At 39.3% G+C, this 24,281-nt stretch overlaps 1 protein-coding gene and 1 long non-coding RNA gene across 2 annotated transcripts; both read right to left on the reverse strand.

Moving 5' to 3' along the window:
- Window positions 1–7: 7 nt before the first annotated feature.
- On the reverse strand, window positions 8–14,713 carry LOC145447236 (uncharacterized). The gene is made up of 2 exons (XR_013917501.1): window positions 14,249–14,713; window positions 8–243 (listed from the first exon to the last, which is right to left on the reverse strand). It is a non-coding gene; the product is annotated as an uncharacterized LOC145447236 (long non-coding RNA).
- A 1,947-nt stretch (window positions 14,714–16,660) lies between these two features.
- On the reverse strand, window positions 16,661–23,968 carry LOC145447215 (uncharacterized). The gene is made up of 4 exons (XM_080325634.1): window positions 23,375–23,968; window positions 22,945–23,092; window positions 22,207–22,325; window positions 16,661–20,177 (listed from the first exon to the last, which is right to left on the reverse strand). The coding sequence occupies exons 1-4, from the start codon at window positions 23,660–23,662 to the stop codon at window positions 19,935–19,937; spliced, it is 798 nt and encodes a 265-aa protein (XP_080181760.1). The 5' UTR covers window positions 23,663–23,968; the 3' UTR covers window positions 16,661–19,934.
- Between the last annotated feature and the right edge of the window lie 313 nt (window positions 23,969–24,281).

Here is a 24,281-nt window from a genome sequence, read left to right on the forward strand (position 1 = left end):
GATACCCTTTTCCCAGCATGTAAGCATTGAAACTCAGATTGTCCACATCACAGAATCCAAAACATGTACTACAAAGTTACGCATGTTAGTGGAAATGACGTTTCTGCAGAGTCGCGATCAACCCACTGCATTGTCACAAAGTGCAATGAAAGATTATGGTCGAAAAATACTTTATGGCTGTAAAACTGGCATTATTTCCTCTGTGGTCGCGTAAAAGATGCACACAAGTAGTTATATAGATCGCTGGTGACCTGGCAGGGGTTCTTATGGGCGCGCTGGTGATGTGCCTGGAAACTCGTGTTGGTGATGGTACCCTTTTGACCCCCCCTTCCGCTCGTGATGTGCCATGTGTTCTTATGGGATCTCTGGTGATGGTACCCTTTCTGGTATAGGCTGCGTCGGTGATGTGCCGTGAAAACTCGTGGTGATGATGGTACCCTTTCAGACCGCCATGTGGTGATGATGTGCCAATGGTTCTTATGGGATCTCTGGTGATGTGTCATTGTTTCTTACGCGGTCTCTGGTGATGTGCGATTGGTTCTTATGGGATCTCTGGTGATGTGCCATTGTTTCTTATGGTATCTCTGGTGACGGCACCCTTTCGGGTATAGGCTGCGTCGGTGATGTGCCTGTCATGTATTCTTACGGGATCTGTGGTGATTCACCATGTGTTCTTATGGGTGCGGCCGTGAATTGCCCTTTCGGGTATAGGCATCTCTCGCACGTCGTACTTTCGCATGTCGTGCTTTCGCGTATAGGTTGTGTTGGTGATTCGCCGTGTGTTCTTATGGGTGTGGCGGTGATTCGTACTTTCGGGTATATACATCTCTCGACCGATGTTGAATATGTATCAAGTAAATAGTCATGTGAATGAATCTTTGTTAATGTGTATATCGTGCCGCACAAACGGAAACGTGGCTTGTTGTGAGGATTAAGCAGTGCGACCTATATTTCGAATGACCTGCGCGCTGAATTATTTCTCGTCCAACCGCTACTATCGCTTATTACACTATTCCATTCATTGCGAAATAGTTTGATCGTAAATTATGATATACGATGTCGCAGTTTAGTTGTGCCAAATGACCGATCGTGTTCTCTTTCCTCTCTATTGATTGCTACCTGAATAATACTTTCGGCTTATTCGCTGTTTCGCGCCTACAGAATAGTCTGCTGTTCACAGTCACAACTTCATCGCGATAGCACAATTTTCACACCTCGATCAGTAGAACAACACCGCACTAACCCAGTTGTCGAATCACATAGGTCATACATTTTACGTGAAATATTGTATTGTGGTATACAAATATGCAAACTATTCTTTCAATTCAACAAGTCTAGTTAACGAATCGATTTTCAAGCTGCCGACACAGTTTTTAACACGAGTGAGTTGATATTTCTTCCCGGGTACGAGCGAGGTTTTGTTCCATTGTTCCAAAACCACCTCACCAGTATCATCCTTCAATGTAAAACTGTATAATTTCAACTCCTTTCCGGCACCAGAATTGACCGTCTTCTCCTCTCGAGAAACACAAGTAGCGGCGATCGAGACGTATTCATCTTTATTTCCGTATACCGATTCACAGGTCAATAATGGGTATTCTTCAGTCGTATGTCTCGATTTTCCATGCAGAGTTACTGACGAAGCCCGTCCCAGTAATACAGCAGGTTTTCCAGTAAACTTGTCAATTTGGACCCAACCGGATTTGACCATGAGTTTTTTTCGTTTGGAGAATGCTTTCTCAATGACCCCGAACAATTCACGATTGAAACACGTGAAAGATATCTCTTCGTTATTGCCGTCGATGAATATACCTTTGAGATATTGGCTAACGCCACCTCTTTTGGGTGATGAGACGAATTTGACACCGACGTGAAAATTTGAAGTTGCTCCGACTTGCATAGTGTTGACGCTGTTCGATGTCATATCGTTTGATAAAGTGGGAGTCATCAGTGTAACTCACTACACAAATCAAGTTGAATCGTATTTGAATGTATTGATTCGACCCAACTCAAATCCTATTAACGCGATCTGTTGAATCGAACGTAACCTGAATATTACTGACGCCAACATTCACCCTCATCGGATCATTCACACATTCCACGCCGCTGTTTTAACACTTATAGAATCCATACCAACTATCTCCGACCCGATATTATTCAATCATTTTGGTAATTTGCCAACTTTAAATCCATTCGCGGGATGTACTAAAGGTAAATCCAAATAATCCAGAATGAAATATTTGGCCTTTGACATTGTGTGAATTGAAATAGGATTGACAAACATGACTACCAACTTTGATCCAGCCACATTTCAAACTCAAAAGAATTATTCACAACATTAACAATTGTTAAAAATCTACTTTCACTTACTTGATTATATCATTACAACTCACAAATTTGAATTAATTCATCCTGGTTGTATTCGTATGCTCTATCTTTTTATTCAATTGTAAAGGTTGTTACTATTCTGAAGACAAAGTATTTACTAATCGGCGCATATACGATTTGACTTGGACATATTATATTTTGAGTATACGAGATTTGAATGTCTGAACAATAACTGAGAATTAATTTATCACAAATAAATCCGTATATTACAGCGTAAAAGATATTGGGGTGTCAGCAACTCTGTACGGTCGTAGTTACAACCACATTAACTAATCTACCCAGACAACTCGTCATGATCATTCCTGAAATCAACACAAACACGACCACTGACTTGAGTTAACCGCGAAACACCATCAAGTTTTAAATCCGCTTGCAGCTGACGGATTATTCGAATGCATCGATGGGGAATATTATTGAACTCGTCGGTATTGTTACTTCAACAAATTACACCGACTGCGAAAGTTAATATCGAATGGTAAGACTTGATCAGATATTTGTTGATCACAGACATGACGAAAAAAAAAACATTACCGAGATTTTATAAACTAGTCATATTACTCTACACATCTATCAATATCAAAATGCGAGTCATCCAATTTTTCTACTAAAGTAACATTGCACTTTCGGATTCGAATTCGGTATAGTCATACAAATTGTATTAAATCCAACATCAAAACAAAAGGAATTTTTTTTTAGTTTATTGAAATCAAATCATTCGTCTTCGACTTGTGCTTTTCTAGATTACCCGCGACAATTCGTTTCGAGTGAGTTGTAACCAAAGTCAAGATATCTTTGTGTCCACAGATATGGAAGATGAATATAGCTAACACAATCACGAATCGACGTTTCAGAGTATTTCACGGGTGTAATAAACTTGTTAGTGTCACCTATCTAAAAGTACGCACGCGTTCGATTTCCATACCGACTGTTGCGATGTTTAGGATTCACTTACAATAACCACGGGTGAGGATTTAACATCAATGTCGTTACTGTCGGAATTTGCGACAGAGAATTGAAACATATGCACTTTACAGAGTGTGAAAATATCACTTTGAGTATCGAGTACCGTTCGAAGCTAGCGATCAATTCTTAATCATTTCAGTAACTCCCCATTGTGCGTGCTAAATGTAAAATATCGCGAGGTTATACACTCTAAGACTTTGATTATTGTAAAAGTAAATTGTGATATGTTTGTTAGATGCATCCAATTCAACTAGAAGTGTCTAGTATCCAACAGTCGTAATATCAAAAAAGTACTTGCTACGCTGTAATCCACTTAACGTGTTTTGTATTGTTGTTCATTTGTAGTATTGATTGTTTTTGAACCCTCAAATAATAATTCCCGACATGAAACTAAGCCGCCGAAAGTCGTTACCATCACAAAGAAACAATTTGCACGATGTTTACTAAATGTATCCTATAGTTAGGTGTACTGGAATTATTTGTAAAACACACACACACACACACACACACACACACACACACACACACACACACACGATCAGAGAAATTGGAAATTTTTCCGTTGTCATTCGCTAAAGTAAATGTCATCACAATACTCTGTCACTAAAAGACGTTACTTGGACGTGCTTGAATTCTAGACATAGTTCTGATTTACCCAACACAAGACCCAAGGACAACCCTAGTTTCAGCCGAACACAGATATCCAAAATATCACACACTTCGCTATTCCTAAAGCACAAACACACGATACAAAATAATACTTGTTGTGTTGTTGCGGCATCATCACTCAACAATATCACCCTCAATACAAATGATGTTTATGTGTAACATGCTATTGATTTGAACCACACCCACCTGACGGAAGAGGATTTACTCAATCTTTACAAAATGGATATTGACCAACATCACATCACCGGATTGTATCTGTTTCGCTGGATACGAGTTATGTTAGTTTAACAGTAAACAAATTTCACCCTCTTGGATTATGAACTCAATGCGTTAGCAGTCATTCAATATTTTGTTTGTGTCAACTAGTTACTTGGTATGTTACTCCACAACTCTTACAAAAGTACGAAGGATATTAACATCGCACTAAGTAATTAACTTTACTCGATATTCTCGCATTACGAAACTAAAGAATGGTTGGTTAGACTCTACAAACTGTTTCGATATCACAAGACCTTTATTGTCTGAATGGGTGTTCATGTGTCTTAAGAACCAAATAGTTCAACACAGCACTAGTACCAACAGAAACATCAGAGTTGTTTACACAAAAGTTTGTATGCGTGCAGTATGCGAATACCATGTGTAAGTCCAGCACAATTGTGGTATCCATCCGGGTTTAGTTAACACAATTTACGACACCGAGGTCACCTCATCTTTCGTAAGACAACAAACCAACCAAGGTTTCAGGATATGTCCGTGTCATAGCAATAAATCAGCTACTCCAACAACAGAGTACATATGTTTTCTAGTTACGGCGCTTACATCTTACACACAAATCAATCTACTTTACTAACAAAAAGTGCTGGGTCATCAAGTGATTACCCTAACAACAAAACAGCTAAACGTACTATCATACAAAATGGCCGTTATAGTCACCAACGGTATACATGGTACAAGTAACAAGTCTCGAGAATCCAGTTATTGAAAAAACATGAAAGTGTTTCTCCTGCGCCAAGTCGTTATGTTGACGAAAGCGTATATTGTAATATCATGATCGATTTGCATTCGTTGGTCACAAAATGTCACTACTCTAAATAATTATTTTTCACTCAAACACAAACGCATACTTGTCGCCAATCGTTTTCATCAAGCACGAGTTCAAAAAACCTGCTACGACATGAATTGTTATTTTTTTATGTTGTGTAAATAGGTAATAATTAATTTTAGTAACACTATATCAACATCATCTAGTTGCGCGAATAGATTTACACGTGGTCTTGTGGTTTTAATCGAAGTATACAGCACGGTCTAATGTAGAGTCATCTCTACTGTACAGCAACTCGGTAATCGAAATGCATTAAAATTTAAACAACGATCTTGTTTCGTCGCACCAAAAATATTTTTACTATCGCGATACTCTGCACAGGCCGTGTAAATCCTTTTCACACTCGTAACAGTATACCAACAGCTACCGGCGACAACGTTTAACAATACCAACGACACTAAAAAACGATACCTACCCAAGTAAAATTACCATTTTCACCTGGAGGTCGGTCGTTACCCGAGTAGAAATACCATTGTCCTTTGGAGATTTATCGTTTACCCAGTGTAACAATCCCCTTTTCACTTGGAAATATATTTTTGACCTGGATAACAAACCCCTTTTCACTTGGAAATCTATTTTTACCCTGGATAACAAACCTTTTTCACTTGGAAATATATTTTTTCTCTTGGTAACAAACCTTTTTCACTTGGAAATATATTTTTTCTCTGGGTAACAAACCCCTTTTCCTTTGGAAATCTATTTTTTCTCTGGGTAACAAACCTTTTTCACTTGGAAATATATTTTTTCTCTGGTTAACAAACCTTTTTCACTTGGAAATATATTTTTTCTCTGGTTAACAAACCTTTTTCACTTGGAAATATATTTTTTCTCTGGGTAACAAACCTTTTTCACTTGGAAATATATTTTTTCCCCGGGTAACAAACCTTTTTCCCTGAGCAACAAACCATTTTCACTTGGTGGTCCGTCGTTTACCCGAGTAAAAATATCATTTTCCTTTAGAGATCCGGCGTTTACCCAGTGTAACAATACATTTTCACTTGGAAATCTGTCATTTACCTGAGTACCAATACCGTTTCACTTGGAAATCTATCATTTTCCTGGGTAACAATACCATTTTCGTTTTGAAAACTAACCACCACACCGGGTCAATTTGATATTTTTGGATATTGTTACAACGGACAGTGACAACATATACACCAACAGCGACTCCGATACATTTGTGTAATCGCATTTTCACTTGTTCTGGTGCATCCCATCAAAATCGACGGTTAGCCACACACACACACACACACACAATAACAACGCGCTATTTCGATATGACTGCAATGTCCGGGTTCGTGCTTTAGATTTTCCAGAATCAATCCGTCTAAAGTTGTAATCCCTCCCGACTTTGTTAACTGGTTGATACACGGATAACAATCTTCGGAAAATGTAGGAACGCATGCTACCCATCGTGCGCACGATTCCAGGCTACTTGTGATTAATTTCCTTGCTCACACTATACAGATTATACGTACAGGGATATGTAGCGGTAATCGGTTTGGTCAATACATATCGCCCCATCCAGTATGGAATTACAAACCCAATACAGGCCAGTTCATAACCGGATCCGGATATTCAACGCAAAGCGATAAAGCAGAACCAATGACCAAATGTAATTAAACATATAGATTCACAACCCTTGATTTTTTTCGTGAAAAATGACAATACATATCGAATATACTTTACGATTGTTCAACCCTACCAAGTATTCACGTAAATGTGGTTTATGACATTACATACAATGTGTCGGTGTACAAATGTTGGGTGTTTATGCACACATCGGTATGACCCATAGACAACATCATCATACCCTCCAGGACTTCAGTCAACTACCATTGGTCTCTCGATACAGCGAACGATACAGTATGCAACACATATCATTAGAGTGATATATCCACAGGTAAATATGGGGACTGGCCACAATAATTGTATCGAGATTTAACCGAGATTACTATCCGTTCACTGATTCACTCGATGGTTTTAGCAACTTGAAACATCACAAGATAGACACGACTCGAATTACTAATATTCACAATGTTTATAAGTGTCGTTACTGATCGCGCACTAAGTCTATATGAATATTCGAGAAATCGGGTATCGCTACTCTCAACACCAGTGATTCGGTTTAAGTTTGAAATCGATTTGGTAATGTAATCCGAAATGGTGTGTTTCTGCGGGATCTGTTAACCTTTACAAGAGAGTGCTATCTCTTTGACGCATGAAACAATTATTATCAACCACACCTTGCGTGCATCGATTTGTCGGCGTCGTACAATTATTGTGGTCAGTCCCCATATTTACCTGTGGATATATCACTCTAATGATATGTGTTGCATACTGTATCGTTCGCTGTATCGAGAGACCAATGGTAGTTGACTGAAGTCCTGGAGGGTATGATGATGTTGTCTATGGGTCATACCGATGTGTGCATAAACACCCAACATTTGTACACCGACACATTGTATGTAATGTCATAAACCACATTTACGTGAATACTTGGTAGGGTTGAACAATCGTAAAGTATATTCGATATGTATTGTCATTTTTCACGAAAAAAATCAAGGGTTGTGAATCTATATGTTTAATTACATTTGGTCATTGGTTCTGCTTTATCGCTTTGCGTTGAATATCCGGATCCGGTTATGAACTGGCCTGTATTGGGTTTGTAATTCCATACTGGATGGGGCGATATGTATTGACCAAACCGATTACCGCTACATATCCCTGTACGTATAATCTGTATAGTGTGAGCAAGGAAATTAATCACAAGTAGCCTGGAATCGTGCGCACGATGGGTAGCATGCGTTCCTACATTTTCCGAAGATTGTTATCCGTGTATCAACCAGTTAACAAAGTCGGGAGGGATTACAACTTTAGACGGATTGATTCTGGAAAATCTAAAGCACGAACCCGGACATTGCAGTCATATCGAAATAGCGCGTTGTTATTGTGTGTGTGTGTGTGTGTGTGTGGCTAACCGTCGATTTTGATGGGATGCACCAGAACAAGTGAAAATGCGATTACACAAATGTATCGGAGTCGCTGTTGGTGTATATGTTGTCACTGTCCGTTGTAACAATATCCAAAAATATCAAATTGACCCGGTGTGGTGGTTAGTTTTCAAAACGAAAATGGTATTGTTACCCAGGAAAATGATAGATTTCCAAGTGAAACGGTATTGGTACTCAGGTAAATGACAGATTTCCAAGTGAAAATGTATTGTTACACTGGGTAAACGCCGGATCTCTAAAGGAAAATGATATTTTTACTCGGGTAAACGACGGACCACCAAGTGAAAATGGTTTGTTGCTCAGGGAAAAAGGTGTTACCCGGGGAAAAAATATATTTCCAAGTGAAAAAGGTTTGTTACCCAGAGAAAAAATATATTTCCAAGTGAAAAAGGTTTGTTAACCAGAGAAAAAATATATTTCCAAGTGAAAAAGGTTTGTTAACCAGAGAAAAAATATATTTCCAAGTGAAAAAGGTTTGTTACCCAGAGAAAAAATAGATTTCCAAAGGAAAAGGGGTTTGTTACCCAGAGAAAAAATATATTTCCAAGTGAAAAAGGTTTGTTACCAAGAGAAAAAATATATTTCCAAGTGAAAAAGGTTTGTTATCCAGGGTAAAAATAGATTTCCAAGTGAAAAGGGGTTTGTTATCCAGGTCAAAAATATATTTCCAAGTGAAAAGGGGATTGTTACACTGGGTAAACGATAAATCTCCAAAGGACAATGGTATTTCTACTCGGGTAACGACCGACCTCCAGGTGAAAATGGTAATTTTACTTGGGTAGGTATCGTTTTTTAGTGTCGTTGGTATTGTTAAACGTTGTCGCCGGTAGCTGTTGGTATACTGTTACGAGTGTGAAAAGGATTTACACGGCCTGTGCAGAGTATCGCGATAGTAAAAATATTTTTGGTGCGACGAAACAAGATCGTTGTTTAAATTTTAATGCATTTCGATTACCGAGTTGCTGTACAGTAGAGATGACTCTACATTAGACCGTGCTGTATACTTCGATTAAAACCACAAGACCACGTGTAAATCTATTCGCGCAACTAGATGATGTTGATATAGTGTTACTAAAATTAATTATTACCTATTTACACAACATAAAAAAATAACAATTCATGTCGTAGCAGGTTTTTTGAACTCGTGCTTGATGAAAACGATTGGCGACAAGTATGCGTTTGTGTTTGAGTGAAAAATAATTATTTAGAGTAGTGACATTTTGTGACCAACGAATGCAAATCGATCATGATATTACAATATACGCTTTCGTCAACATAACGACTTGGCGCAGGAGAAACACTTTCATGTTTTTTCAATAACTGGATTCTCGAGACTTGTTACTTGTACCATGTATACCGTTGGTGACTATAACGGCCATTTTGTATGATAGTACGTTTAGCTGTTTTGTTGTTAGGGTAATCACTTGATGACCCAGCACTTTTTGTTAGTAAAGTAGATTGATTTGTGTGTAAGATGTAAGCGCCGTAACTAGAAAACATATGTACTCTGTTGTTGGAGTAGCTGATTTATTGCTATGACACGGACATATCCTGAAACCTTGGTTGGTTTGTTGTCTTACGAAAGATGAGGTGACCTCGGTGTCGTAAATTGTGTTAACTAAACCCGGATGGATACCACAATTGTGCTGGACTTACACATGGTATTCGCATACTGCACGCATACAAACTTTTGTGTAAACAACTCTGATGTTTCTGTTGGTACTAGTGCTGTGTTGAACTATTTGGTTCTTAAGACACATGAACACCCATTCAGACAATAAAGGTCTTGTGATATCGAAACAGTTTGTAGAGTCTAACCAACCATTCTTTAGTTTCGTAATGCGAGAATATCGAGTAAAGTTAATTACTTAGTGCGATGTTAATATCCTTCGTACTTTTGTAAGAGTTGTGGAGTAACATACCAAGTAACTAGTTGACACAAACAAAATATTGAATGACTGCTAACGCATTGAGTTCATAATCCAAGAGGGTGAAATTTGTTTACTGTTAAACTAACATAACTCGTATCCAGCGAAACAGATACAATCCGGTGATGTGATGTTGGTCAATATCCATTTTGTAAAGATTGAGTAAATCCTCTTCCGTCAGGTGGGTGTGGTTCAAATCAATAGCATGTTACACATAAACATCATTTGTATTGAGGGTGATATTGTTGAGTGATGATGCCGCAACAACACAACAAGTATTATTTTGTATCGTGTGTTTGTGCTTTAGGAATAGCGAAGTGTGTGATATTTTGGATATCTGTGTTCGGCTGAAACTAGGGTTGTCCTTGGGTCTTGTGTTGGGTAAATCAGAACTATGTCTAGAATTCAAGCACGTCCAAGTAACGTCTTTTAGTGACAGAGTATTGTGATGACATTTACTTTAGCGAATGACAACGGAAAAATTTCCAATTTCTCTGATCGTGTGTGTGTGTGTGTGTGTGTGTGTGTGTGTGTGTGTGTGTGTGTGTGTGTTTTACAAATAATTCCAGTACACCTAACTATAGGATACATTTAGTAAACATCGTGCAAATTGTTTCTTTGTGATGGTAACGACTTTCGGCGGCTTAGTTTCATGTCGGGAATTATTATTTGAGGGTTCAAAAACAATCAATACTACAAATGAACAACAATACAAAACACGTTAAGTGGATTACAGCGTAGCAAGTACTTTTTTGATATTACGACTGTTGGATACTAGACACTTCTAGTTGAATTGGATGCATCTAACAAACATATCACAATTTACTTTTACAATAATCAAAGTCTTAGAGTGTATAACCTCGCGATATTTTACATTTAGCACGCACAATGGGGAGTTACTGAAATGATTAAGAATTGATCGCTAGCTTCGAACGGTACTCGATACTCAAAGTGATATTTTCACACTCTGTAAAGTGCATATGTTTCAATTCTCTGTCGCAAATTCCGACAGTAACGACATTGATGTTAAATCCTCACCCGTGGTTATTGTAAGTGAATCCTAAACATCGCAACAGTCGGTATGGAAATCGAACGCGTGCGTACTTTTAGATAGGTGACACTAACAAGTTTATTACACCCGTGAAATACTCTGAAACGTCGATTCGTGATTGTGTTAGCTATATTCATCTTCCATATCTGTGGACACAAAGATATCTTGACTTTGGTTACAACTCACTCGAAACGAATTGTCGCGGGTAATCTAGAAAAGCACAAGTCGAAGACGAATGATTTGATTTCAATAAACTAAAAAAAAATTCCTTTTGTTTTGATGTTGGATTTAATACAATTTGTATGACTATACCGAATTCGAATCCGAAAGTGCAATGTTACTTTAGTAGAAAAATTGGATGACTCGCATTTTGATATTGATAGATGTGTAGAGTAATATGACTAGTTTATAAAATCTCGGTAATGTTTTTTTTTTCGTCATGTCTGTGATCAACAAATATCTGATCAAGTCTTACCATTCGATATTAACTTTCGCAGTCGGTGTAATTTGTTGAAGTAACAATACCGACGAGTTCAATAATATTCCCCATCGATGCATTCGAATAATCCGTCAGCTGCAAGCGGATTTAAAACTTGATGGTGTTTCGCGGTTAACTCAAGTCAGTGGTCGTGTTTGTGTTGATTTCAGGAATGATCATGACGAGTTGTCTGGGTAGATTAGTTAATGTGGTTGTAACTACGACCGTACAGAGTTGCTGACACCCCAATATCTTTTACGCTGTAATATACGGATTTATTTGTGATAAATTAATTCTCAGTTATTGTTCAGACATTCAAATCTCGTATACTCAAAATATAATATGTCCAAGTCAAATCGTATATGCGCCGATTAGTAAATACTTTGTCTTCAGAATAGTAACAACCTTTACAATTGAATAAAAAGATAGAGCATACGAATACAACCAGGATGAATTAATTCAAATTTGTGAGTTGTAATGATATAATCAAGTAAGTGAAAGTAGATTTTTAACAATTGTTAATGTTGTGAATAATTCTTTTGAGTTTGAAATGTGGCTGGATCAAAGTTGGTAGTCATGTTTGTCAATCCTATTTCAATTCACACAATGTCAAAGGCCAAATATTTCATTCTGGATTATTTGGATTTACCTTTAGTACATCCCGCGAATGGATTTAAAGTTGGCAAATTACCAAAATGATTGAATAATATCGGGTCGGAGATAGTTGGTATGGATTCTATAAGTGTTAAAACAGCGGCGTGGAATGTGTGAATGATCCGATGAGGGTGAATGTTGGCGTCAGTAATATTCAGGTTACGTTCGATTCAACAGATCGCGTTAATAGGATTTGAGTTGGGTCGAATCAATACATTCAAATACGATTCAACTTGATTTGTGTAGTGAGTTACACTGATGACTCCCACTTTATCAAACGATATGACATCGAACAGCGTCAACACTATGCAAGTCGGAGCAACTTCAAATTTTCACGTCGGTGTCAAATTCGTCTCATCACCCAAAAGAGGTGGCGTTAGCCAATATCTCAAAGGTATATTCATCGACGGCAATAACGAAGAGATATCTTTCACGTGTTTCAATCGTGAATTGTTCGGGGTCATTGAGAAAGCATTCTCCAAACGAAAAAAACTCATGGTCAAATCCGGTTGGGTCCAAATTGACAAGTTTACTGGAAAACCTGCTGTATTACTGGGACGGGCTTCGTCAGTAACTCTGCATGGAAAATCGAGACATACGACTGAAGAATACCCATTATTGACCTGTGAATCGGTATACGGAAATAAAGATGAATACGTCTCGATCGCCGCTACTTGTGTTTCTCGAGAGGAGAAGACGGTCAATTCTGGTGCCGGAAAGGAGTTGAAATTATACAGTTTTACATTGAAGGATGATACTGGTGAGGTGGTTTTGGAACAATGGAACAAAACCTCGCTCGTACCCGGGAAGAAATATCAACTCACTCGTGTTAAAAACTGTGTCGGCAGCTTGAAAATCGATTCGTTAACTAGACTTGTTGAATTGAAAGAATAGTTTGCATATTTGTATACCACAATACAATATTTCACGTAAAATGTATGACCTATGTGATTCGACAACTGGGTTAGTGCGGTGTTGTTCTACTGATCGAGGTGTGAAAATTGTGCTATCGCGATGAAGTTGTGACTGTGAACAGCAGACTATTCTGTAGGCGCGAAACAGCGAATAAGCCGAAAGTATTATTCAGGTAGCAATCAATAGAGAGGAAAGAGAACACGATCGGTCATTTGGCACAACTAAACTGCGACATCGTATATCATAATTTACGATCAAACTATTTCGCAATGAATGGAATAGTGTAATAAGCGATAGTAGCGGTTGGACGAGAAATAATTCAGCGCGCAGGTCATTCGAAATATAGGTCGCACTGCTTAATCCTCACAACAAGCCACGTTTCCGTTTGTGCGGCACGATATACACATTAACAAAGATTCATTCACATGACTATTTACTTGATACATATTCAACACCGGTCGAGAGATGTATATACCCGAAAGTACGAATCACCGCCACACCCATAAGAACACACGGCGAATCACCAACACAACCTATACGCGAAAGCACGACATGCGAAAGTACGACGTGCGAGAGATGCCTATACCCGAAAGGGCAATTCACGGCCGCACCCATAAGAACACATGGTGAATCACCACAGATCCCGTAAGAATACATGACAGGCACATCACCGACGCAGCCTATACCCGAAAGGGTGCCGTCACCAGAGATACCATAAGAAACAATGGCACATCACCAGAGATCCCATAAGAACCAATCGCACATCACCAGAGACCGCGTAAGAAACAATGACACATCACCAGAGATCCCATAAGAACCATTGGCACATCATCACCACATGGCGGTCTGAAAGGGTACCATCATCACCACGAGTTTTCACGGCACATCACCGACGCAGCCTATACCAGAATGGGTACCATCACCAGAGATCCCATAAGAACACATGGCACATCACGAGCGGAAGGGGGGGTCAAAAGGGTACCATCACCAACACGAGTTTCCAGGCACATCACCAGCGCGCCCATAAGAACCCCTGCCAGGTCACCAGCGATCTATATAACTACTCACACATTGAACTTTTCTTACCGCCCATACTCTTATCACATCAAAACGATTTATACCCGTATAGTCGCACGTACTTCATTAGCCCAGAACCACTTATTGTACATGCAGTTGTGTTCTACTCGCAAGAGGAATAAAATTTTACCGTTTATGAATGAATTCTGTCAATAATATTGGTACTTGCATATACTCGATCCATGTTCGAACCACCCAGGTAATCTACTTTCGCTGCCCTATAGTTTTCTGAGTATATTGATCAGAATTCGCACTCGACTTGTTGACTTCAGCGCATCATCAAAGAGACGGTGTAAAAGCGACCAACCCGAATGCGTTGCAATTATAGGTAGCAAGTACGAAATACGCCAATATGACGTGATGCCATAGTCGTAGCTGGGATAAAACTTGGGATTTCGAATGGAAATTTAGGGCAGTGAAAGAATCACGTAACTTCAATGAATATCTAATAACCAATTAATTTACTATATAATGTTTGTTCTGTTGTATTTATATTATTTTATCATACTAACTACCAGAGGTGGTCAAAGTGGTCACGAAAGCTACTCAAGAAGAAGTAGAAGTAGCGACGGAAAAATCTACTCAAGTACGAGTACATGTACTTCATCCATAAGCAACCTAAAACCACTTGAAGTAGAAGTAGAATTAACTGACTTTATATCTACTCAAGTAAGTAAGTAGTTGTGAAAACGATCGTAATTCGTTCGCATGGACCAGGGGTGGGCAACTTGCGGCCATAGAAGGAAATTTGTGCGGCCGTGACACGTAATTTAATTAGTATGTGTTGGCGGCCGTCAACGGACAAATTGAAATTTTGATTAATTGAATTTTAAATAATCTTGAAATTTTCTACGCGCTGCGCTATACTTCATAGTAGTGCCCTTTGCAATCTGAGAGCCACAGTACAGACCCGAACAGCAGATAAAAATGATGCGCCCCGTACAGGAAATACCAACTTGGTATAATGTGCTTCTCACGAAAGAAATTTGTTTCTGATACGTTTAGGCCAGTGATTCCCAACCGCCGCTCTCAGAGCCACATGCGGCTCCAAGAAAGCCTTCCTGCGGCTCTGATTGACCTCTAAATATGCCACAAAAATAATATGCCACAAAAATATAATAGAGGACAGTTGTTGCTTGTTTCTATGAATAGCTACGGGCAATTTCTGTATATGAATGCTAAACTGGGGGACCTTAGTTATGTCTAAAGCTGTCCAAGGCCGCTTCTGAAAATTGGGAAAGAGAATTCTTGCAGACTGGCGTCAAACGCATGGATGAATACCCGTCAGACAACGATGTATCTTGAGTTCTGCTGGTCATAGACCTTTATATAACGTCTCTGTGCGGAGTAAATTTCGACACAAGTTTTCTAACATCAAAGTAAAGGCTCATAGACAAGTATAATTGCAATAAATCCAACATAGCTCAGCGTAGAATTCCCCGCAAACTTGTGCATAAAGTGCAGGAATGTATGAAGAGCTATAACATCATGACATTATAGTACTCGCCCCTTTGCTTGTATCAATGCTATAATAACCGATATAGAATCTATAGAAGTCCATGTACAATATGTGCATGCTTTTGAATTAGCTGGATGGTGAGAGCAGAGGTAGGCTAGCTACCTCTAAATTTTCTTATAAGTAGCCTATACTTGAGTGTTTTCATGCGGCTCCATTCGTACTCTGAAGTTTGAAATGTGGTCTCGACACCCAAAAAGGTTGGGAACCACTGGTTCAGGCGATTCCAACATATTTCCGCTAAGCCTACCGTCAATAATGATGGAAGAGCAGGAAATAATAGCATGTAACAAAGTGACCAATAACAACTACCCTAAATTTCGGAAGACACTACCTCTATCAACTCCACCAGTGGATCTGATCACATGGGCTGATAAAGGATAAATATTTGATTGCAATATGTGAGTATACACACCGACATTGTAAATATCATATCATCCAATGAAACGTAAAATAATAATGGGGAAATGGATAACGAAACGAAACAACATAACAAAGAAAAGGATTAATTTGACAAAAATCCAATAATAATCATGTTGGATGAATGGGTTGAATTTTCGAAATTTTGAAATCTTTGCCGGAGATCTTCCACGGCTTGTAAGGGACTGGCTTGTATTTTTTGTCGTCGGGTATGTTGATAGCGTGGTCGATAATTAATTTCATCATACGTGCTGCTGTATCGTTAAGCTCTTGAATACTATTCCATGGTTGTGACCAAGTCACAAGGCTCCGATTCACAAGTCAATCTCACTTTTATAGTTTTGACTCGAGTCAAGTCGAGTCATTTTCAATTCACCACCGAGTCAAGTCCGAGACCAAGTCAGCGAGCAGAGGGTCGAGTCCGAGGAATTGTGACTCGAGTCCGAGTCCAAGTCATTGTGTTGACTGCTCAGTTTCCTCTTAAAGTCTTGTTAAACCCACTTTTTAGAATTCTGTTTGGTGATATCGAATGGCTCGCATTTAAATATTGAAATTTCCTAACTTTTAGCAGTTTCTGGTAGCATTTTCAAGTACCAGTACCAATAGACGAAATTCAAATTAGTGTGGTTACTTTACTATTCTTCCTAATTGCATTGAAATGTCGGCCTTGGCCGTGTGAGTCTCTAGTCATATGACTTGTTTCGAGTCATGCGCTATGACTCGAGTCCAAGTCGAGTCAATACACAGATTGACTCGAGTCGAGTCATTTCAGTATTTTGAGAAAATGACTCGAGTCAAGTCGAGTCATCAGAAAATCGTGACTCGAGTCATTACAACCCTGAGTCACCTCCGAGTTACCGCTAGAAGTATGGGAGCCCCGCTTTCACCAAAAATACTTAGAAACATACTGACTTTGGTATTTACCATACCATTCATTTTCCTCTTTCACTTGAACTAGTTTTAGTTTTGACATGTCTCAGAATTACAACGTCGTAATTAGGTAGAAATATAAGGCGTTACTTGTTCTACTTGAGTAGCAACGCTGATCACTTCGATTACTTTAATCATGCATAACACAAACACAAAGCCTCGAAATAATTTAAAATAATCACTAAAATAGACGATGTAAAAAAAGGCTTTTATATCATAGCAGTAAAGAAAGACAAACAGTTCAGAAACAGCTTCCTGGATTCCTATGAAATGTGACGGCATATCCAAACTGGAGAAGAATTAGCATGATACAATAAGCACACACGTTTAAGTTAGCAGGATAAGCAAGTTAATAATGATAAACTCATTCAAGTGAATTCATAGCGAAAAAATCTGACGAGATAGCGCAATTCTGATCTCAGAATCGCATTCGGCATCCGAAAATTAGCCTACATCAACCATCAAAGTTTTTTATGCATTTTTATTTTTGAAATTTGTAGACCAGTGAAATTTTTTCCCGTATACAAGAATATTTATGAAGTCATGCTCTCATATCACATCCTTAGACCAAAAACACTTCATATTTGATCACACGGTCCCGGGTGATGTCCGAATTAGGATATGAAGTAGCCAAGTATACCGATAAGTCTCCTACATTAAACATTCAGTATGAAGTGAATCTTTGGAATACACAACTTTATGACTTCATGCGGTCATATCACATCACTAGGCCATTTTTTATATTTGCCGAAACGATCCCAGATGATGCCCGATTTACATGATGATTTACCCGCGTATAAAGATAATTCCGCCACAATAAGTATTCGAGATTAATAACATTAAGTTTTAAGTGATGCATGTCGCCGTTTCTGGCCTTGTGCGCCGCGGACAAAATATGTTATCTTGGATCAGATTTTCATGCAATGGGACATAGGTATTTAGGATGGAATGATTCGGGATGTAGCGAATCCTAACCCTAAAGCCTTATATAATTATTTATCATTGACGAAAGAGGTATCGGAGATACCAAAGGACAGTCTAATACCAACTACTGAGGGGTCGGGAACCTATGGCTCGCGAGCCATATATGGCTCTTTTAAGTAAAAGATATGGCTCTTTGCCAAATTTTCATTTTTGTACTACATTTATCAATATTGCAGCAACTTGTTATTAAATTCTCAGGATTACCAGAATAATTATTCTCGTGGCAGTATAAACATGCCTTTGAGAGGTAAATACAGCGGCGTATGCAGGGTTAGGGGCTCGGACAACCTCTTCAAAATGCTCAAATTTAAATTGCTATCACTCGTCAATTCGATGTACCTCCTCGAAATCTTGGATTGCACGATATACGTTGATTGATCAAAGGGAAAGCATAGACATGGCGACACCTGTACCACAATGCAGTTTTCAAATACACATTGTGTTCCTGCTGATCTACGGCGAGAAATGAACTGCCGTGGAAGTGACATTCATAATGAGAAATTCAAATTACAATAAACGCCATAGCTATACACGTTCTTGATTTGCAATTTATAGCTTTGTAATACCGCCGTTAAAATGTTCGGTTCGATAAGCGTGTAGCGCAACGTTTTGTTACCGCCGAATACTAATTGAGAAGTCCAATCCGAATTAGTTCGACAATTCGATTGGACTAATATCAGTTATTATAAATTCCAAGATATTGACGATGACTTGTGCTATCACAAATGACGCTTGGCTCGACTGTGCCTCACCTCTCCTTTCACGCTCTATTTTCGAACAATAAATATGTGAGTTGCGTGATTTTGGGAGTAAAAATGTTGAAAATCTCTTCATTCGAGAACATCGATAGAAAATACCAATACTGATTAAATGTTTCACAATTTTCGCTCACTCATCCTGACGACAGGTGAGGTACTGCCTCACTTCCCTCCTTTAACCCCACTTCACTGACGTATCACACCTTGCAGTGGGTATGTCGGCGTATTGCTGTAGTGACCATGTTTGGCTCCACCTATACGCCAGTCATCATGGATCCTCGCATTTGAAAATAACATAATGACGAACCTCGTATAATTGACGAAACTCACAAATTTTGTACATAGCTTAACCTCAACAAATATCAACCAGACTATAAACCCATCAGGAATACCATACAAGACCAAAAGACGCATTAACTGTAAAAAGCGTGTAAATAGTACATTCATACTGTTGTCTACATCTGTTGGAAATCTAAATGTTAATTGTTTGTTTTTGTTCTGTTTTTGGGGTATTCATGGTGTTTGTCGACTACTATGGTCATTTACACCAGGCCGATATTCTTCTTATTTTTCCGTAATTGCCGACTGATAGCACGGCCCACCTCTAGGCTTTTGTAAGACACCGCTGACGCGGATGAGGTGTCGAGGAGGAGCCTAGGTAAACCTCCAACACTTAGGTATCGGAATTCGGAAGTCGATCTCGGTCGGACTCGAACCCGCACCCATTGGTGTTGCAGCCGCGGATTACACCACTGCGCTATCTCGCCACTAAATGTTAATTGTCTTAAGCCTCGAAAAATATCATATGCCTCTCAGTGAAACACAATTAAAAGATATTTGTAACTCAAGTTTCGCATGCTCAAATAAGGCAACCAGCAGGATTAGTGCGATTTTTTACTAGTGCTATACCATGACGCAAAGAATTTTCAATTGTTCGTAACAGTTGATTGACATGTATGGCTCGTTGGGAGTTAAAATAGAAATTATAGGGCCAATATGGCTATTAGGACGAAAAAGGTTCCCGACCCACATGATGCTGTTCAGAACATGCTTGAATGTGAATATTAGCAACGAAACTCCAAACATGTTAACGTGAAACCATAACAAAGAGGAGTACGGCAACGAGAAGGATAAGTATCGCTAACGATACATTCATTTCATATTTCATTTGGCGAAAGATAGGGCTATCTTTTAAAAGATCGTCCATCAAAGAGCCTCCCTTGTTTTTGTAAGGGAAATCTTCCTCCGGTATAGGCTTGCCCAGAAACTGGCACAATGGTCCCCAACAAGCCGATGGATGAAAAGTAAGGAATTGATCCTTTGACGCTGTCTGCGACGAAAAAAAGTTACAATCGAGTCATTATCGCAGCTATGTGATTCAGTCTATATCTGAATAAGAGCGTTGAGGTTGGCTCCCTCTCACAAAATAATAGGCATACATGTATAGACCAGCGGTTCCCAACGTCGGCGATATCGATATCGCCCCTCAGTGGGCGATTTTGATAAACAAGGGGTCGAAAATACCAACTGGGCGACGGGGGAGAAAATATTAGAATGACAAGTGAGATATATATTCAACTATCATGGCTAAAAATGGTTCAAACCAAAACCGGGAAAACCATTACCGAGAATGGACATTACCGAGAATGACCAATGCCAATAATCTAACTTACTGAGACGGCGTTGTCGAGAAATTTATATCTGGGAATCGACAGCGAATGTGGCAGAGCCGTGATGCACATACATACGACCTGTACATGTGCATAGCATGCATGCATTGCATACATTGCATTCTTGGTAATGTCCATTCTCCGTGGTATCCATTCTCGGTAATGGTTTTCTCAGTATTCACCGGACACCCCAGAAATGCACTTTAATACGGTTTATTCTGCATATGACGCGAAAAGAGGTCAACTAAACAGCCAGTAGACGCGAAAACCGGTTTTCCGAGAACATACTCTGAAAACTGGTCTGTTTTTTCAGTCAATTCAAAAGCGATCAGAGCTGAGTGAATAAATGTCCAGTTTATATCTTCTCATTTTCGGGTCCATAAATATCGGGGCGAAAATTTGTGTCGCGCTTGATAAGGGGTCGATGAATCGAAAAAGGTTGGGAACCGCTGGTATAGACAAAAGCCTTGCTTCACTTGAAAAGTCCGAAATTCAACGTCACATTAAAGGCATTCGTGCGAGGATTGCAGTAAGACCAGCGAACGTTATTTCATGATACCGAGTAATGTTCAGGTGTGACACAGTGTTGGGATCAAGTCACTACCTTCGAGTCACGAGTCATTTCGAGTCATTTCACATTTTGACTCGAGTCAAGTCAAGTCAATAGATTTTCAAAGGTGACTCGAGTCAAGTCAAGTCACTCGATTTTTGGAGGTGACTCGAGTCAAGTCGAGTCAAGTCAAGTCAAGTCACGAGTCAAGTCACATTTCAAGTCAAGTTGCCTTTGCGAAGTATGTATGAGGCATGATTACCTCATTCCAATTTGCTAGCTGTCTGATATACAGTTTGAGTGGTCATCGATTCCGAACCGATGAAGGATGAACGAATATAGAGGTAAATATACAGCACGCAAGAAGGCGCTGCATCGCTCACATATACGTAGAATTGGTAAACTACGTAATTGCATAGCCTCAGTTTATAGTTACCAGCCAAAATAGAGAATAGAGAATCGAATTGATAAGATGCAATACATTACCCATTTACAAATAGATATATTGATACCATTCGAGCCTGCGGCAATGGTTGAGGACTATATAAACTATATTCGACTTTAATTTCAATAAAACAAGAGGTTTGGTTAAGGTAAGAACAGAAATAGACATTTTGCCATTCTATTACTTTACTACTAGAGTTACGACAACATAAGCTGTGAGCTTCGATCACTTCGTTTGCGGTCAACATATTTGTGAGAGAACAATCGAGGCCCAGTGAAACGCACGGTCATTGAATGATTGGTCGATGTCGGTCTCACGGGCTACACAAGGTTTCGCGAACAATCCGAACATATGCAAGATACAGTGATTTTATCGACACCGATTACTTGATGACTTGAAATTGACTCGCGAATTTTGCTTCGAGTCACGAGTCAATCCACATTTCTGATACGCCAAGTCAAGTCAAGTCAAGTCATTTTAGCAAAGTGACTCGAGTCAAGTCAAGTCATGCGAAAAAGGTGACCCGAGTCTGACTCGAGTCAAGTCATGACTCGAGTCATCCAACACTGGTGTGACAACCGTCCAATGATCTCATCAAATAATTAGAGAGAGCATGCGGAGAAATACCGCAGCAACCGTTTTGCAAGTCGAGCGATAATACAACTTCTCACGAATCAATGATTGAATAACCCACCTCTCGATATTCTCGGATTTTCGCATTGTGGATTCTGTAGCGCATTTTTGCAACCGTCGGACTGGTGCCCCGGTACGCGGTGTAAAAGCGCTGAGGTGGACTTCCGACCGATACGCGTTCTGAGAAAACATAGACAAAACACTAACGACGACTTCAGAATAGCTTTAGTGGATAATGTGACGATATAAACTACAATTTATGGACATTGGACGTGAATGCGAGGTTAACAGTCAACATTGTTAATTTTGTATATTATTGCATTTGCTACAAACGCTTACAGCACAACTAATACCAGACGATGGCACGATATGGCGCTGAGTAGATCGTGGCAATTAGTCGTACGAGATTTGAAAAATCGCAAAATTTGTACAAGATTGCTTTGACTGCGCCGACTTAAGACTTTATGTTTGATCGTTAACCATAGTTATTATGCCTGTACAACCGCATGGAACGCACGTTGACGGCCGAAGGCAACCCTCTAATGTCCTGGATGTTTTAACCACCAATAGCTGTCTCCTGAAAGCTTTTTGCTATAAGAAACTTCTTTTGCTATAGAAATTCTCGAGTGTTAACAATCGAAGATAATGCAGTCATGTCACTGTTGACCTAACTAACATTCACATGACTAACTAAGTGTTGCATAAATAATACAAGTAAAGGAAACCTAATGGCGATTTTACGAGCTTGTGTCACCACGCATGCGAGAATACTGAATACAGCATATAAGGAGCAACTTACCGACGTGGTGCGAGTATTGAAAGAGTAAAAACGCGGTCGGGGATAGGAACGCCATTGCCTTCATCAACTTGTTATTGTCGATATTTTCGGTTGTTCTGTACCAACTAGCCCACCATTCGTCTTCAGTTTTGTTCTCATTGAAAACAAGCTGGCAATAAAACCATTAAGCTCTTCGTAATCTATAAAAACGTCACTGCATTTATAAGATCGGAGTTTCACGGACGGGTTGACAAAATGGTCAATCATGATTGTCGGATTTTCGAACGATTGCGATCCTTCCTTCCAGACTAGCATTGCCCACATGATGACAAATAATACGTGGATTTCCATGTATACAAACTTCAATAATAATAATCATAGCACGCTTACATTTCTGACTGTCTTTGTGCCATTCTAGATATTGCATTGTGTAATTGAAATATATAGTCACCTTCGTGTCCGGAAACGCCTCTAATATCTCTTCCCAAAACACACAGGCCGGTATATCCATCGTCGCATCCACATCTTTATACATTTCATAAAAATCCTCATTCGTTCCACCTTCCGACGAAAAAACTTTAATCCATTGCTTCCGAAGGTAATAGAAATTATGCTCGTAATCATACACTTTGTATCCTAATTTCTTCAGTGCCGCATGCATTGATTTTGTACCAGTCTTGGAAAATCCTATTACGAGTACCTTCATTTTGACGACAAGTGTTCGTCGACGCGCTAGCATATATCCCGCATAATCCGGTGGCAGTTAATTCCATTGCGAGGTAGAGTAATTGTTCATTCAAGCGTTTAGGATAAGGATTGACGATGTATGTCTGCAATCACATACACGGGTCCAACACGGATTTATGCCTTCAGGGTTTTTCATCACTCGATATCATAGATGGCAGTAAAAAGGCCCAGGCATCAACAACAGTGTTAAAAAAACATTAAAGCAGGATTTTCACACAAAATAAAATCGTTATATTGAATTGAAAACCAGAGCGACTTCTATGCTGTTTCTATTCAGATATCAGTTCGAAAATGCGAAGATTCGCCTTGGTGTGAATCTGAAAATATTTTCGCGCTTCGCGCGGCCATCACTTTCACGGTGATTATTCAGAACATGGCCACTCGCAATTTCGGTGCGTATGGTAAGCCGATATGAGAAATTAGATAAGTCTGGAGTTCAACTGAAATGGACATGGACGGTATACCATGGGTATTTGACGCCCAGTTAGTTGATTACAGCTTATGCACAGGAATGCGGCCGTAGGCTACATAAGTAATCGAAATGCGGCCGTGAATATCAAAAAGGTTGCCCACCCCATGTACTATCAAAAACTGCAAATTGAGCTATGCGA

Source organism: Botryllus schlosseri, chromosome 9 (assembly GCF_051294905.1).
Source record: "Botryllus schlosseri isolate E-star chromosome 9, Bs_hap1, whole genome shotgun sequence".
Lineage (NCBI taxonomy): Eukaryota > Metazoa > Chordata > Ascidiacea > Stolidobranchia > Styelidae > Botryllus > Botryllus schlosseri.